Below are 16,643 nucleotides of genomic sequence, written 5' to 3'. Positions count from 1 at the left end.
AAATCCCAAAGGTTTTATTTGTCAGCAACTGAACAAAATTACTATAAAGTTGATCCCAAAGAATAAACATGGTAAATAACCAGGAAAATTCTGTGGGATAAAAATTAGCGAAAGTGATTATGCCAAAGCAGTTGTTAACATAATGATCAAAATAGCAGCTTGTGCCAAAATAGAAAGAAATATTGGTACAGCAAAATAGAAAATACAGGATAATGTAATTTTTAAAAATACATATTTGGCATTGAGTCAGTGATCAAGGATAGAGAATAAATTAAAAAACAAAATAACAAATTTTAAAAAATTGATAGTATATGTGGCAAGGTACCCAGAATGAGATGTCAGAATTTCTTAATATGTTAGAACAGCAATGCTGAGAGCTCAATTGCTGAGATTTTACTCTTTCCCAGTACTTGATTTTCTTTACTTATTGGACCAAGAAATTAAGAATATATTATTAGGCTTTGAAGAAAGCCAAATATCAACAGAACATGAAGGAATATTTTCTAGAGCCGAATTCAAAGAATTATTTAAATGGCCATTCATCACTGTCTCCAAGCTGAAAAATACAACTTTCCAGGATTTGAGTGTAATATGTAGTATATCACTGTAGCATCTGACTGAATGATGAAAAGCAGTCTTCAGTGACAAAGTATTCTATTATTTCTGGGTGTGAGCTCAATCTCAACATCTAGAACGAGTTCACAGAGTCACCAAACACTTGACATTTCTGACAGCCTATAATTTTGAATTAAAATTTTTCTAATCTAGACAAGAAAAAGGAACAGAAGGTAGCCAAATTGGGAGGGAAGAGGTAAAATTGTCATTATATGCAGATGACATGATACTTTATATACAAAACCCTAAAGACTCCACATAGAAACTATTAGAACTGATAAATGAGTTCAGCAAGGTAGCAGAATGCATGATTAACATACAGAAATCTTTTCTATTTCTTTACACTAACAACAAAATATCAGAAAGTGAAAGTTAAAAAAAAAAATCCCGTTTAAAATTGCATCAAAAAAGAAAATACCTGGGAATAAACATGACCAAGGAGATGAAAAATTTATATGCTGAGAACTATAAAACATTGATGAAGGAAATAGAAGACAATTCAAAGAAATGGAAAGATATCCCATGCTCTTGGATTGAAAGAATTAATATTGTTAAAATGGCCATACTGCCCAAAGCAATCTACAGATTTAATGTGATCCCTATCAAATTACCCATGACTTTTTCACAGAACTGGAACACATACTCCTAAAATTTATATGGAACCACAAAAGACCCGGAATTGCCAAAGCAATCCTGAGGAAAAAGAACAAAGCTGGAGGCACAACCCCACCCCCCAACTTCAGACAATGCTACAAAGCTACAGTAATCAAAATAATGTGGTATTGGCATGAAATCAGACATATGGATCAGTGGAACAGAATAGAGAGCCCAGAAATAAACGCACACACCTATGGTCAATTAATCTTCGACAAAGGAAGCAAGAATACACATTGGAGAAAAGTTAGTCTCTTCAGCAAGTGGTGTTGGGAAAGCTGGACAGCTGCATGTAAGTCAATGAAATTAGAACACTCCCTTACACCATATGCAAAAATAAACCCAAAATGGCTTAAAGACTTAAATACAAGACATGACACCATAAAACTCCTAGAAGAGAACATAGGCAAAACATCGTCTGACATAAGTCGTAGCAATATTCTCTTAGATCAGTCTCCCAAGGCAAAAGAAATAAAAGCAAAAGTAAACAAATGGGACTTAAACTTAGAAGCTTTTGCACAGCAAAGGAAACCATAGACAAAATGAAAAGACAACCTATGGGCTGGGAGAAAATATTTGCAAACGATGTGATCAACAAGGGCTTAATTTCCAAAATATACAAACAGTTCATACACATCAATATCAGAAAACAAACAACCCAATCAAAAGATGAGCAGAAGACCTAAATAGACATTACTCCAAAGAAGACATACAGATAGCCAACAGGCACATGAAAAGATGCTCGACATTGCTGATTATTAGAGAAATGCAGATCAAAACTACCATGAGGTATCACCTCACACCAGTCAGAATGGCCATCATCAAAAAGTCTACAAATAATAAATGCTGGCGAGGGTGTGGAGAAAAGGGAACCCTCCTACACTGTTGGTGTTAATGTAAATTGGTACAGCCACTATGGAGAACAGTATGGACGTTCCTTAAAAAACTAAAAATACAGTTACCATATGATCTAGCAATCCCACCCCTGGGCATATATCTGGAGAAAACTGTAATTCAAAAAGATACGTGCAGGGACTTCCCTGGTGGTCTAGTGGTTAACCACTCCGTGCTTCCACTGCAGGGGCACAAGTTCTGTCCCTGGTTGGGGAACTAAGATCCCATATGCTGCATGGCATGGCCAAAAAAAAAAAAAAACCAAAAAGATACATACACCCCAGTGTTCATAGCAGCACTATTTACAATAGCCAAGACATGGAAGCAACCTAAGTATCCATCGACAGATGAATGGATACGGTGATGTGATATATACATAACAATGGAATATTACTCAGCCATAAGAAAGAATGAAATAATGCCATTTGCAGCAACATGGATGGACCCAGAGATTTTCATGCTAAGTGAAGAAGTCAGACAGGGAAAGACAAATATTATATGATATCACTTATATGTGGAATCTAAAAAAACGATACAAATGAACTTATTCACAAAACAGACTCACAGACATAGAAAATGTACTTACAGTTACCAGATGGTAAAGGGGAAGGGAGGGATAAATTAGGAGTTTGGAATTAACAGATGCACACTACTATGTATAAAATAGATAACCAACAAGGACCTACTGTATAGCACAGGGAACTATTCAATATCTTGTAATAACCTGTAATGGAAAAGAATCTGAAAAGGAATATATATATATTATATATAACTGAATATATATATTATTTGATTCACTTAAAAGTGAGCATTCTTGCTGCTTTGTATAATGTTTATTCAAAATTATAGCTGTTACAATTCTTTAATGTCCTTAGTCTATATGATCTTTATGATCGATACCTCAGGTATTTTGCTACCTAAAGTCCAACAGTTTCCTAAATTGATTTTAATATGTTGGTTTTATGCATTTATTCAGTATTGGAAAGATAGGGGTAAAAATGAAAAATTCAGTATATGAACATTATAGGACTGTCCTGGGTCAGGCTGCTTGGGTTTGAGCATTCACTAGCTGAATGGTTTTGGGCAAGTTACTTAAACTCTCCATGCCTGTGTTTCGTAGGGCACTGGTTATTGTGCCCATGAATTACTACTGTTTCATCTTCATCCAGGGCCAAATGGTGGGAGATTCGGCGGGGGGGAAGTAGAAAGGGGGGTGGAGGTGTTGGCCCACCTTCCTGGAATCACAGTCTCTTTAAACAGAGGACAGCCGCCTCTTCTCAGAGGTGTGTGGCTCTTGCAGGTTTCCCTTGCTGCTACCACAGACACCACCACGGAATTTCCTGGGGACTGGGATGTGAAAGTTCAAAAAAAGATAAATAAAAGGGAGGGGGATTCCTATACTCTCTGAGGATAAGGAGTTACCTTACCTGGTCCTTGGGCCAGAGCTAGAGTGCTTTTCCCAGAGTTCTGTCTGTGCCATAGCACTCACTTGGATATCTGGCTGTGTAAAGTTCAGGCTGGAGGTACCAAAGGGGAGGAGGGGCAGGGAAGGTAAACTCCCTGCCAGTTCAGAAATACCTTGAATTCTGGTATTCTTCTCTGATTCATCTTATACTCTTTACAGAGAACTCAAATAGGTGCTTCCATGTATTCTGTTCTGGTTTTATGGTTTCATTCAGAGGGTGGGACAGGGTAATGTATGTCTACTCCATCTCACCCAGAACCAGACTCTAAATTTCCTTTTAAGAGAGAGCACTTGTGATATTGCCATCATCCTTTGTGCTTTCTAACCCAAGACTATTCCCATACTAAGGTACAATTTGAATAATATTACTACCTTGCAAAAACAAACCAAAAAAAGCTTTATTAGCTCTCCATTGCCTCTAGGATTAAGTACAGACTCATTTCAGTGTTCAAATTCCCCAGCTGCATATACCTCATATTCTTGCCAGACAGGAATATTTGCTGATATATAGTTATTCTATTCTACACCTATAGCTTTTGTTAAATTCTACCTGCCTAAAATAGGTTCCCAACCTTTCCAATACAGCTTCTTCAAGTTCTGCACATCTTCTAAAGCTCAGATGCACTCACTACCTTCTTAAAATTTTAGTTTTCTGCCCTGTTCTTATGTGCTTCCCATAAAAGGAGTATGTGATCTCTTCAGCCCTTGAGTAACTGTTTTTTATTTGTACCTTTTCAACACACACACACACACACACACACACACTTTGTTTTAGGACTATTTTTATGTTTAGAGATATAGTAACTGTGTCTAGCATAGGCTGTTATGCCTCAGATCCAATAGATTCAGGTAACATTTAGTGCTTATCATGTACTTTTTCGCCTACTCCTCTATAACAGCTCTTGGAGACCTTTATTCTAAATCTCAGTCACATGAGGACACTGAGGGTAAGTAAAGTGACATTACCTTAACTCTTCTATAATGGCTGTGAGTTTCTTGAGTGCAGGAATTTTAATATTCAGTTTTCTACCATATAATATCTACTGTATAGTAGCTACTCAGTAAACAGCAATAGCTGTAACTTTTCTCTTCTTTCTACAGTACCTTGGGCATGTAGAAGTTGATGAATCAAGAGGAATGCACATCTGTGAAGATGCTGTAAAAAGATTGAAAGCTGTATGTATTTGATGGTTGCCAGTGTTGATCTATATGCTGTAAATATTTTCTCAAAAGATTTTGCTCAGTAAATTTTAGTGACCCACTATCCAGTAAGAACAGTATTTCTCTTAAGGCAAAATATGTGGGCTCATTAATAAAGAGCATTTCACGTTGTCCATCCAAAGGTGTAAGTTACAATGACCAACTTCTTCAATTTAGGCCAGACATTATCTAAAAGATACTTTTAATTCAGAACCCATATTAAGCAAGTGGTATGAATTCTTATAGATGAATAATATTCTAAAACCAGGATAAAACTATTACAGTTAGTCTTTTAACCTAACTGTGACAACTGGGTTATAAATTACTGATTTTAACTCTATAAGAAACAGCTTTCCAGGAAAAAGTGTAAAATAGAGATATCTGTGTTGACAGCAGGTGAGGTTTACATTTTGGGGAGACTTAATTATCATTACTGCTACTCCCCAGTTTCCTTCTCTATACTCCTCTAACATAAACAATGTATTTCCCTGCCTTTTGCACAAACTTCAGCATACTTGAAATGGAGAGTCCTTTTCCAGGATAAATAATGTCTGTTTTGCCTATTATGCCATAGAACACATCCCAGGCACATGCCTGTGTATTTAATAAAAGGAGAGAATGAGTTCAGAGTTCATAAAGGTTAAGATTAAAGTGTTAACTTCATATTTTGGATAGGTTTGAAGAATGTTTCTTAAATTCTGACAGCCCTCTTCACAACCTTCTCTCCAATGTGTGGCCTTTCCCCCCTTTGCTGTGAAAGCTTTAAGCATTACTTCTGCATGCCCTTGCCCCAGAACAGCATTAAATACTTGTTGCTTTGGGTTTGCTGGTATGGTGGGCTGCCACAAGTTTGGCTACTAATGAGTGCTTTTTTTTCCCCTCAATTTGCTTAATCAAAACTTTTCTGCTTCTTGGTACATTCTATATGACCTCTTACATACAGTTCCTCAATATAAAAGATACAAAGTCAAGGAAGCAACCAACTCAGAGAAGTGGATTATGTTTTCGAACAAATGTCTGAATCTATTATAGAAAGGAGAGGAGGAGAAAAATAACTGATTATGGTATGCAAAAAACTAAAAAACAAAACAATATATAGACACACATACATACCCTTTACTGCAGATTTTGGTCATTTAAATTCTTAAATGTTTGAAGCCCTTCTTAGTCTATCTGTGTTCTCCATTTAATCATCATTAATGTTAAAGGGACTTTATATAATAATTTATAGACTTGCCGTGTCCACGTAAATATAGTCCCCAGTTAAATACAGCCTCAGATAATGCAGTTTTCCAGGAAATTTAAATTCAATCTCTTATTTAACAAAATAATTCTAAGTTCAGTAATAGAATAAGATTTTCTAAGAACATTTTAAAAAGTAATGCAATGATTTACCCTACTAGTCATTAAACATCATAATGCTAATAACTGAAAACAACAGATGAATCAGTGAATAGACTAGATAGACCTGAAACAAACCTTAAATAGTTATTAAAATCTTAGAGCCTACATAAACTTAACATTTGGAAGGTCACTGTGGAATGAGCCTTTGGAAAGTCTTAATTCAGCATATGGCTTCATGTTTACTCTCTAAATAAGGAAAAACTAGGGATGGTTTAAGTTTGCCCAGAAGATAATTAAGAAGTGGTATTTAGTTGTTTAATGAGCAGTCAGTCCTCTTCACTGTCTAGTTTTCTTTAACCTGCTTTTAATTAGAAACCTCTCTTTATTACATAGGTAGTATATGTTCATTCTGTAAAATACAAATGAACAAAAACAGTACATAAAATCTCTTGCAGTCCCAGAGATAGCCACTATTCACTGTCTATTTTTATTTTTATTTATTTATTTATTTTTAATAAGGGCAGAGTGCCTGCCTCTATTTATTTATTTATCTATCTATCTGTCTGTCCATTTATTTATTTATTTATGGCTGCGTTGGGTCTTCATTGCTGTGCCTGGGCCCTCTCTAGTTGCGGCGAGCAGGGGCTATTCTTCGTTGTGGTGCGTGGGCTTCTCGTTGCAGTGGCTTCTCTTGTTGCAGAACGTGGGCTCTAGGTGCACAGGCTTCCATAGTTGTGGCATGCGGGCTCTAGAGCACAGGCTCAGTAGTTGTGGCGCACGGGCTTAGTTGCTCCGCGGCATGTGGGATCTTCCCATACCAGGGCTCGAACCTGTGTCCCCTGCATTGGCAGGCGGATTGTTAACCACTGAGCCACCAGGGAAGCCGTCTAGTTTTAAAACTCATTGTTTAGTTGAGTGAATTTTTTTATTTTACCTTTTGGTTTTAACCAAGGAAATTGTAAACTATAAGCATGGTTATTTGAGATACAGGACTTATTTAAATAATAAAATTATCGAAAAAATAAGTTTTTATTTTTACTAGAAATCGGAACCAAATTGCTGTTTGAAAAATTATATCTATGCCTGGAACAGTGTCTGGCACATAGTAGCCACTCAAAAAATATTTCTGGAATAAATATACAGAAAACAATTCAGTCCTCAATATGGGGTCAAATTGAATTTTGTAATAACCATCATAACAATGTTATATTTAATGTTTAAAGTTTATGAAACCCTTTTGCATATCTCTTAAAAATCCTTATTTCCCCATGGTCTTTTACAACTAAAATGAAATTATGCATATTTGGATTGCTTTTCTGGACATACTTAAACTTTTGAACTTTGAAGGAAGATTGACCACTTCTGAACTTTTGATTCAAGAAGTTCTTTAAAATTTTTCAGACTAACCCTACCCAGGAGACTTGGAGCAAGTGTTGTATAATAATTTTGCACAGGCAAACAAGTATTTTTAAAAATAAGATTGAATTTTTGGGAGACTAGTGCCAATTTCCTATTTATTATACTCACTGGAACTTCCCCTTCTATTAATACCCTTTCTAATGCTGTATGAAAAAGGCTGCAGAAAGTTGGAAGTCTTCAGATGTTGTTCATCTCAGATCATGTTAGTCCACAAAAATTCATGCTTTTTGTCTTCTTTTCATATTTTTACTATACAGAATTTTCTAGATGCCTTTTTCCCTTCTTTTAGCTAACATTCATCTAACAAACATGTATAATCTACTGTGCCAGATGCTTATATTGTGCCAAAAGCTATGTGTCTGGAGATGTTTGTTTATTTTCATAGATGATAAATGTTCCTCTTATCGTTTCAAATAAATGGAAGCAAATGTAAAAATGTACAGACCTACAGATTAAAGAAGAAATAGCATGTCTGGAACAAGTTTGAATGCCAGAAAAGCTTTAAAATTTAAAGAATTATGTAGCTCAGATGTACCAGTTAAATAGGAAAACAAACATCTTAAACCTATCACTCAAATGATCTTTGAACTAAAAGTGTAACATTCTAGCGCTTTTTAAATTTGTGCGGGCTTGAAGAAGCAGGATAATTTGCAAGTTTTTTTTTTTCCTTCCAAGTAGTCCCTTACAATTTAGGATTACTTTAACTTCAGTTAGAAGTTATCAGCATACTTAATATTTTCAAATGAAAAGATATTGTAACTAAACAACATATGCTTCTCAGAGCATAAGTATGTTTAAATTTTTTTTACTTTATATGCATAAAGTTAGTTACAGTTATTTGCCATTCATTTGCTTTGTGGCGTAATTTTACCAGTTAGCCACTTAGGGACTTAGATTGTATAGGATAAATGACAGAAATGACTATTGCCCATTTTCATTGCCTTAATGCAGAGTTAGTTGCAGGGGGAGGAGTACTGTCATTTATCAATCTATTTTGTAAAAAGTGTATTGGACCTTTGGTTATCTTGCTTGATACTGGTGCAAGATGCCTTTCCTTTTAAAATGTCTTTTCTTCCCATTGTCTCTGTGTTTCTCCCTCTCTGTCTTGGTTTTAGACTAGTTTCATTACACTACCAGTTTCTAATATGTTGATTTTTTATTTGCTATTTGATAAATTTGTTTTAATGTATGTTCTTGTTTTAGCAGGTAAAAGAATCATAATTTAATTTTTTTAAATTAATATTATTCTCTACTCTAATAACTGTCTTTTGATGCATTTTGCACGTCAACTTTTTTCATTAACATCTGAGGTCTTTTATAAATAGAAGGCAAACTCCATGTTTAACAGGAGCTTTTCTGGGAGCTAAATTAAATATTAACGAATCTCCTTCCCACATCTTCCTATCCCTAAAGAATGGTGAATCTTTTAACTTGGGCTGCATCTTTTAAAAGCTGGTGGTTACCTAAAAGTCTAACGAAACTAGGGTCACCAAACTTGGCAGCAGAAATAAGCTTAGTCTTATTGTTACAACTATCCCAATTACCTTATTATATTTCTAGCTTAAGTTCAAAACATTTTATGGAAATATTTGATGCTGTTTGTGATTTTCAAAACCTAGAGAAAAAATAAACCATTCAGTGTTTGAGAGTATTGAATGAGTTTTATGAGTCAAATTTCTGTAGAGTTGTCTTTTTCTAGACATTTATTCACTATTAATAATGGATTATAAAAGGTAAAGGTTTAAAGTATAGTTCAACCAAAACTAGGAAATGTTAAAGTTAAGCTAGCTTGGGTGAGTTAGAACTCATCTACTTTGCATAAGTTCTTCAGATTTTAAATGGTGGGCAGTTTTCAAGGTTTGTATATGCTTAAAAATTGGTGCTGGGACCACAGACAATTGTGTCTCTTTTACCTATGTAGTTTTAGAATTGTATAGTTATAACTGTCAGTACAAATTTCTTTCTTCTAAAACAGTAGCATTTAAAAAGAAAACAACCCTATTCTTCAAATTTTAGTTGTGGTTAACAGATGTGGTTTGGTTCTCAAATATACTAGTTTTCTCAGCTCCAGTGAAAGCATTGGCCATGTGTTCTTTATAGATGATTTATTCCGTGTTTGAAATAGAACATATCTATTATTTCCCCACAGTTGCTATGGAATTGATCAGCACACACATACATACAAACCTGTCCTAATGCATAAGTAAGAATTCTCAAAGTGGCATCTTGAACTCAGCAAGAAAAAGTCTGACAAGGACCCTCCCTTCACACTCATAATTTAAGTGTAGCATTTTTTTAATGTTACTTTGTGATCATTTGAGTGTGGACTGGTTTTTTCATTGGTGACTTCCACATATTTGACCACTGATTTTAAATTGAAAAATGTATGTGAACCAATCAATTTACCACTCACTATTACGAAAATTTAAATGCAAATCTCACAAACCAGTATGTCCTAGTCTTTTTCTCTGCTGCCAAATTTGAATAATCTCTGTTTTAAAAGTCAGTAGAGAATGCTAAAGTAACTAGTTGCTCTGCATGGATACAGGTTCTGATTTCTTCTCTTTCTGCGGATTATTAGGCCATACAGTATGTTTCACTGCATTTTCATGCACCCTTCCTTTTTCCCTGTCACTCCTGGTATGGATAACTCTTTAAAACTCTCACTCCCTTCCCCTTCTCCTACTTTGCCCTTCACCCAACCTCTGTATATGCTTATTGCTGTGAAACCTTGGGACATTTAGCCCATACAATAATAGCGCTCGACCTGTCCCCCTGTTCCTCCAGGAAAGGAAGTTCTTCAAAGGCTTCTTTGGAAAAGTAAGTTTGATGCCACATTCATGCTTGCTTTATAAGGAGTTACACCCCTAGTATAGCACTGACACATTTTTTGAAAAAGAAGTACAGCTTTGGTTTCTTTGTAATACAGGAATTGATTTGACTAAATATGTAAATTAATGAATTGGAAAGCTATCTATGATATTACCTGTGTGTCTGTTGATACTAAATCTGATGATTCCTAGGAAAGTCCAATAAATAAATCAAGTAGGTTAGAAAAGAATTGCTTCCTCAAGACTAGGTGTTAAAATAAATTTAATTTGATCTTGCAAAATTGTTCATATTAGCATATTTGTTGAGTTTTTTAACAAGTTTTACTTAGTGTTCAATATTGACAGAGAAGTGGGAAGAAATACTAAATTCAAGTGAAAATTAAATGTATCGCAAATTTTACATTCATTGCTATTACTTTTTTTCAATCCAAGTTAAATTTCAGACGAAGTAAGTGAAAGTACATAAACTTATCTTTGAAGATCCTGTGCTCTTTAACCTGGGATGGTAACCTAAGAAAAACTGTCTTAATTAGTAGTCTACCAAGTGTCTGTCATATGTGGAATGTTCTTTATGTAGCTACTTTTCAAAGAATGCTTGTTCAAATTTCCTTAGAATTAAGAATATATAGGATTGGGGGCTTCCCTGGTGGCGCAGTGGTTGGGAGTCCACCTGCCGATGTAGGGGACGCGGGTTCGTGCCCCGGTCCGGGAGGATCCCACATGGCTGCAGAGCAGCTGGGCCCATGAGCCATGGCCGCTGAGCCTGCACGTCCGGAGCCTGTGCTCCGCAAAAAAAAAAAAAAAAAAAGAATATATAGGATGGGACTTCCCTGGTGGCACAGTGGTTAAGAATCCACCTGCCAATGCAGGAGACATGGGTTCGATCCCTGGTCCAGGAAGGTCCCACATGCTGCGGAGCAACTAAGCCCATGTACCACAACTACTGAAGCCCATGCACCTAAAGCCCGTGCTCTGCAACAAGAGAAGCCACTACAATGAGAAGCCTGCGCACCGCAACGAAAAGTAGCCCTCACTCAACGCTATAGAAAGCCTGCGTGCAGCAACAAAGATCCAACACAACCAAAAATAAAATAAATAAAAATTTAAAGAAAAAAATATATATATAGGACTTCCCTAGTGGCGCAGTGGTTGGAATCCGCCTGCCGATGCGGGGGACGCAGGTTCGTGCCCCGGTCCGGGAGGATCTCGCATACTGCGGAGCGGCTGGGCCCGTGAGCCATGGCCGCTGAGCCTGCGCGTCCGGAGCCTGTGCTCCGCAACGGGAGAGGCCAAAACAGTGAGAGGCCCGTGTACCGCAAAAAAAAAAAGTGTGTGTGTATATATGTGTGTGTGTGTGTGTGTATATATATATATATATATATATATATATATATGATGACAGTACAGAATGTATCTGTATTATAGATAAATACATTTCTAACATTTTTGTGTCTAAGCTTATCATTGTCTAGTTTTGAGTAAGTGCTACAAAATAAGTCAGACTGAGAGAGTATAAGAAAAAACTACTGTCATTGTATAACTGAGTGTACATTACTAAAAGTTTATGTGAATATAAAAATCCCATCACAGTTCGTTTTTCACTGGGTGGTTTTGTTACTTTAAAGAACGATTTCTTTTTCCTGACCCTGCCATATGCCACGTGAGATCTTAGTTCCCTGACCAGGGATCAAACCCATGCCCCCTGTAGTGGAAGCTCAGAGTCTTAACTGCTGGACCTCCAGGGAAGTCCCTAAAGAACAATTTTGAAAAATTATTAGGGCTTCCCTGGTGGCGCAGTGGTTGAGAGTCCGCCTGCCGATGCAGGAGACATGGGTTCGTGCCCTCGTCTGGGAAAATTCCACATGCCACGGAGCGGCTGGGCCCATGAGCCATGGCCGCTGAGCCTGCGCGTCAACGGGAGAGGCCACAACAGTGAGAGGCCCGCGTATCGCAAAAAAAAAAAAAAATTATTAGTTTCCACTTTCTTCTCAATTAAATATTTTAGTTGTAACCCTTTTTTTTTTACATGTTCTGGTTTAGGTCACCTTTATATTAATGTAAACAAATTTGAAGGATTTTAGATTGAATGGTTTAATTCAGTAACTTCTGTCAATCTGAAATAAAAAGTCATATAATTTACCCACACATGTCACAATAAAATCTTTTAGTAGATATTTTGAGCCTGAGTCAAATTAACAGGTCCGTAGAATGTGGGATCTATAACTAGAAAGAATAAATCCTATAGACATTTGCATCATTATAAATAGACACTATAATTGTTAAGCAGATTTTTTTGGTGGAGCATTTACTCTTTCCTAGATAGAATTTCTCAAAGCAATTTCACATCACCCCAGTTAAAATACAATTTTAATTATCTTCTAAGTGATCAATTTTTAATATATCTACTTTAGTAAAAGTCCATGAAGGCTAGATAGAGAAAGCTAAAGGAGAAAATATTGATTTGGTTTATAGAAAAAACATGTTAAAGTATATTTTTTAAAAGGTTATAACATGATGTTAAAGAACAAAGATAGCTCTCACTTGAGAATCACCTCCAAGGTGGCAATATTCATTGCTATAAATAATGGGGTCATTGTGCATCTCCAGTGTCACCAAACTGGGTCACACTGTGCTTCTTAGCTGTTTTCACTGCATTTTGCTACATGGCAAATCCATATGGTATGAGAAAGAAAACTATGAATTATCTCACTTAATCCTTACAGTAACCCTGAAATTATTATTTTCCCGTTTTACAGTGAGAAAACTAAAGTTTACAGAGGTTAAGGGACCTGCCTGAATCCACAGATACAATAAGTGGTAGAATCTAGGATTTGAACCCAGATAATCTGATTCCAGAGTCTACACTCTTAATCACTATGCTATACAATCACTCAGTTTTCAGATTATTTACAAGCAAAGTTTAAAAGATTTAACCTTAAAAGATGCTAGTTAAGAGCTTCCTGGAAACTCATTTTTACTTTCTAACTTTCTTCTTTAAAGGTAGTAGTTTTTTTTAAAATTTATTTATTTATTCATTTTGGCTGTGCTGGGTCTTAATTGCGGCATGCGGGATCTTTAGTTTTGGCATGCAGACTTCTTAGTTGCGGCATGCCTGCGGGATCTAGTTCCCCGACCAGGGAATGTACCCGGGCCCCCTGCACTGGGAATGCTGAGTCTTACCCACTGGACCACCAGGGAAGTCCCTAAAGGTAGTAATTTAATTTTGGATTTTTGTCTCTTGTCAGTTTACTTTGTTACTAGTTAATGCTTTAAAGAATCTTTTTCAGTGGTTCAGACTAACATTTTATTTATTTAGAGATGTTTAAACCATACTAGTGAGATTTTCTTAAAAGATACTAATTGATCCCATAATGTGAACAAACATGAACCTCAGAATTTTTTTCTTCCAGTTTTATTGAGATATAATTGGCATACAGCACTGTATAAGTTTATGTACCGCATAATGATTTGACTTCATATATCATGAAATGATTACTGCAGTAAGTTTAATGAACAACTCTCATCTCACAGAGATACAATACAGAATTCTTATGTTATTGTGGGGAGAATTCTTTTTATGGCCAGGCAATTTTATTCTTATGTACAATTTTTTTTAATTACAGTAAGTCATTCAAAGAGTTTGGAAAATCAAGGGAGAAAAAACCATCACCTATAACTTTCCAGAAATGTGCTTAATTTTAAGTGAAAAACTTTTCTTTAATTTGGAGCCTTTTAAACCTTTCAGGTTGGCATCATTCAACTCACATTCACACTTATCTACAAGAAGTAGTCTGGTGAAAGAGATTTGGTTTGTTGAGTTTGCTAGGTCAATTGTGTTTTGATGAAAGCTAAAAATGAATCTCATAGGGAGTTTTTATCTAGTAGAGTTCCTCATAAATTTTGATACTTTCTTAGCCTTCTTATCATGTATGGTTTAATGGACCAAGATAAAGAGAACAACAGTTATCAAGTGTTTCCATCAAGCACATTTGGAGAAAAGTAGGTAGATGGGAGAATTATTATCCCTGATTCTGAATTTGTAAATCATGGCCAGGAGAACTGCTGCTGCTTTTCCCTAAGTTGCGTCCTGGACCTGACCACCCTGTTCTATTCCTGTCAGGGGCCTGACCTCCCTGTTCCTCCAGCAAATGGGAGCAGTACCTTCAGAAGCTTTAGCAGTGAGGAACAGATAAACCTGGGTGTGTTACAGGGCTGTATTATTAACCCGGTGTAAGATTACACACATCTTAGAAGGAAAAAAACCCCTGAGGCTCTGAAATACCTTTTTCTAAACTTAGCTACATTAAATTGATCATTTTTTTAGGAAAGTCAAGAATGTACTCAGCTTTTTAGGAAGTATTACATACAGCTTCTAGTGTATTTGGCCATACTCGGCAAATATTTTATTACCAAGCAATTACGTGGCACTTAACGTTTGAAAAGGATATTAAAAGTTTAATGTATTTGAGGAAACTCATGAGCTAAGTAATCTATATTACCATTTTATGAGGAACTGACTGAACACAGAGATATAAAATCTTTTCAGGCCACCCTATTAGGTCTCTTTCTAAAGCCATTGTATTAAAAAAATTCAGTTCAGTCTACCTCCTGTGAGTCTTTCTCCTGGGTGTGTCCTTTACTACTGACACAAAACACTTCTAGTCACCAAATGTGTAGAGATTTTTTCCCTAACCAAACAATTCTCTGTGACACCAGCTAGGTGTCCTACAATTTAACTCAATTCTAACACTATCTACTTGGAGATAGTGTCAGATCCCGTAGATTTAAAGACTCAGTCTCACAAGACTGCTCCCACCGACTTCAGATGCCAGTTGCAATTGCAGGTCCCCAGGTTACCCATAATAACTTCTGTCTAATTTGGCTACAAATTGGAGGTTCCCATGACCTCCTCCTCAGGTTTGATTAATTTGCTAGAACAGCTCACAGAAATCAAGGAAACACTTATGTTTACCAGTTTATTAAAGGATATGATAAAGGATACAGGTGAAGAGCCAGATGAAGAGATACATAGGGCAAGGTCTGGGAGTGTCCCAAGGGCAGGAGCTTCTGTCCCTGTAAAATTGGAGTGTGTCACCTTCTCCATGTGGATGTGTTTGCCAACCTGGAAGTTCTCTGAACCTTGTACTATTGGGATTTTGTGGTAGTTTCCTCACGTAGGCTTGATAGATTATTCCAATTCCAGCTCCTCTTCCTGCTCTAGAGGATAGGGGTTAAGGCTGAAAATCCTAAGCTTCTCATCATGGCTTGGTCATTCTGGCAACAAGCCCTCATCCAGGAGCCCACCCAGGGTTGTCTCATTAAACAAAAGATGCCCTTCACTTAGGAATTTACAAGGGTTTTAGGAGCCTTGTGTCAGGGATGGGGTCAGAGACCAAATATCAGGACAAGAGATGCTCGTTGTGCTCTTATCACTTAGGAAATTACAAGGATTTCAGGAGGTCTGTGCCAGGAACCAGGGACAGAGACCAGTATATATTTTCTACTATCTCTTAGCCATCTACTTGTATTTATATAGAACTTTGTAGTTTGTGATGTGTTTTGACCTACTTTCTAACTTGTTACTCACAACAGCTCAGTGAATTAGACGTGATAGTTCATGAAACTACATTTTACAAATGAATAAACAAGCTCAAAGAGGTCACCCAGCTAGTAGTAAATGGCAGTGCCTACCCTGAAACCAAAGTTTTCTGAAACTTAGTGCAGAGTTCTTTCACCTACCCTGTGTTCTGTCATTCAGAAGTGTTGGCCTCTGCTTTCCTCGGATAGGCTTTAATTATAGTGAATGGAGAAGTGTCAAATGCAGGGGACACTAGATAGCTCAAGGGCCTGAATGCTTCCCACAAACATGCATCGTATGGCCTGCGCACAGTTCATAAATTTGGATTAGTTGCTAATATTTCAAACATTGAAATTTTTTACATCAAAACTATTACATCTGGGATTCCCTGGTGGCGCCGTGGTTGAGAGTCCGCCTGCCGATGCAGGGGACACGGGTTCGTGCCCCGGTCTGGGAAGATCCCACATGCTGTGGAGCGGCTGGGCCCGTGAGCCATGGCCGCTGAGCCTGTGCGTCCGGAGCCTGTGCTTTGTGACGGGAGAGGCCACAGCAGTGAGAGGCCCGCGTACCGCAAAAAAAAACCCAAACTATTACATCTATCTTAAGAATGGAAAATCTGGCAAAACGGCATGCTTTGTATGCA

General features: G+C 36.8%; 1 protein-coding gene across 8 annotated transcripts in view; it reads left to right on the top strand.

Moving 5' to 3' along the window:
- Window positions 1-16,643, top strand: part of NUMB (NUMB endocytic adaptor protein) — a 187,354-nt gene that overhangs the window by 144,185 nt on the left and 26,526 nt on the right. For 4 of the 8 annotated variants that reach the window (XM_070044987.1, XM_070044988.1, XM_070044985.1 and 1 more), the window contains 2 exons: window positions 4,730-4,804; window positions 10,376-10,411. In XM_070044987.1, the coding sequence (XP_069901088.1) occupies window positions 4,730-4,804; window positions 10,376-10,411 (111 nt within the window). The remainder of the gene's footprint in view (window positions 1-4,729; window positions 4,805-10,375; window positions 10,412-16,643) is intronic. The other 4 variants (XM_030831639.2, XM_030831631.2, XM_070044990.1 and 1 more) reach the window with 2 other exon arrangements.

The sequence above is a fragment of the Globicephala melas genome, chromosome 2, assembly GCF_963455315.2.
Source record: "Globicephala melas chromosome 2, mGloMel1.2, whole genome shotgun sequence".
Classification (NCBI taxonomy): domain Eukaryota; kingdom Metazoa; phylum Chordata; class Mammalia; order Artiodactyla; family Delphinidae; genus Globicephala; species Globicephala melas.
This window is presented reverse-complemented; position numbering and strand designations above follow the sequence as displayed.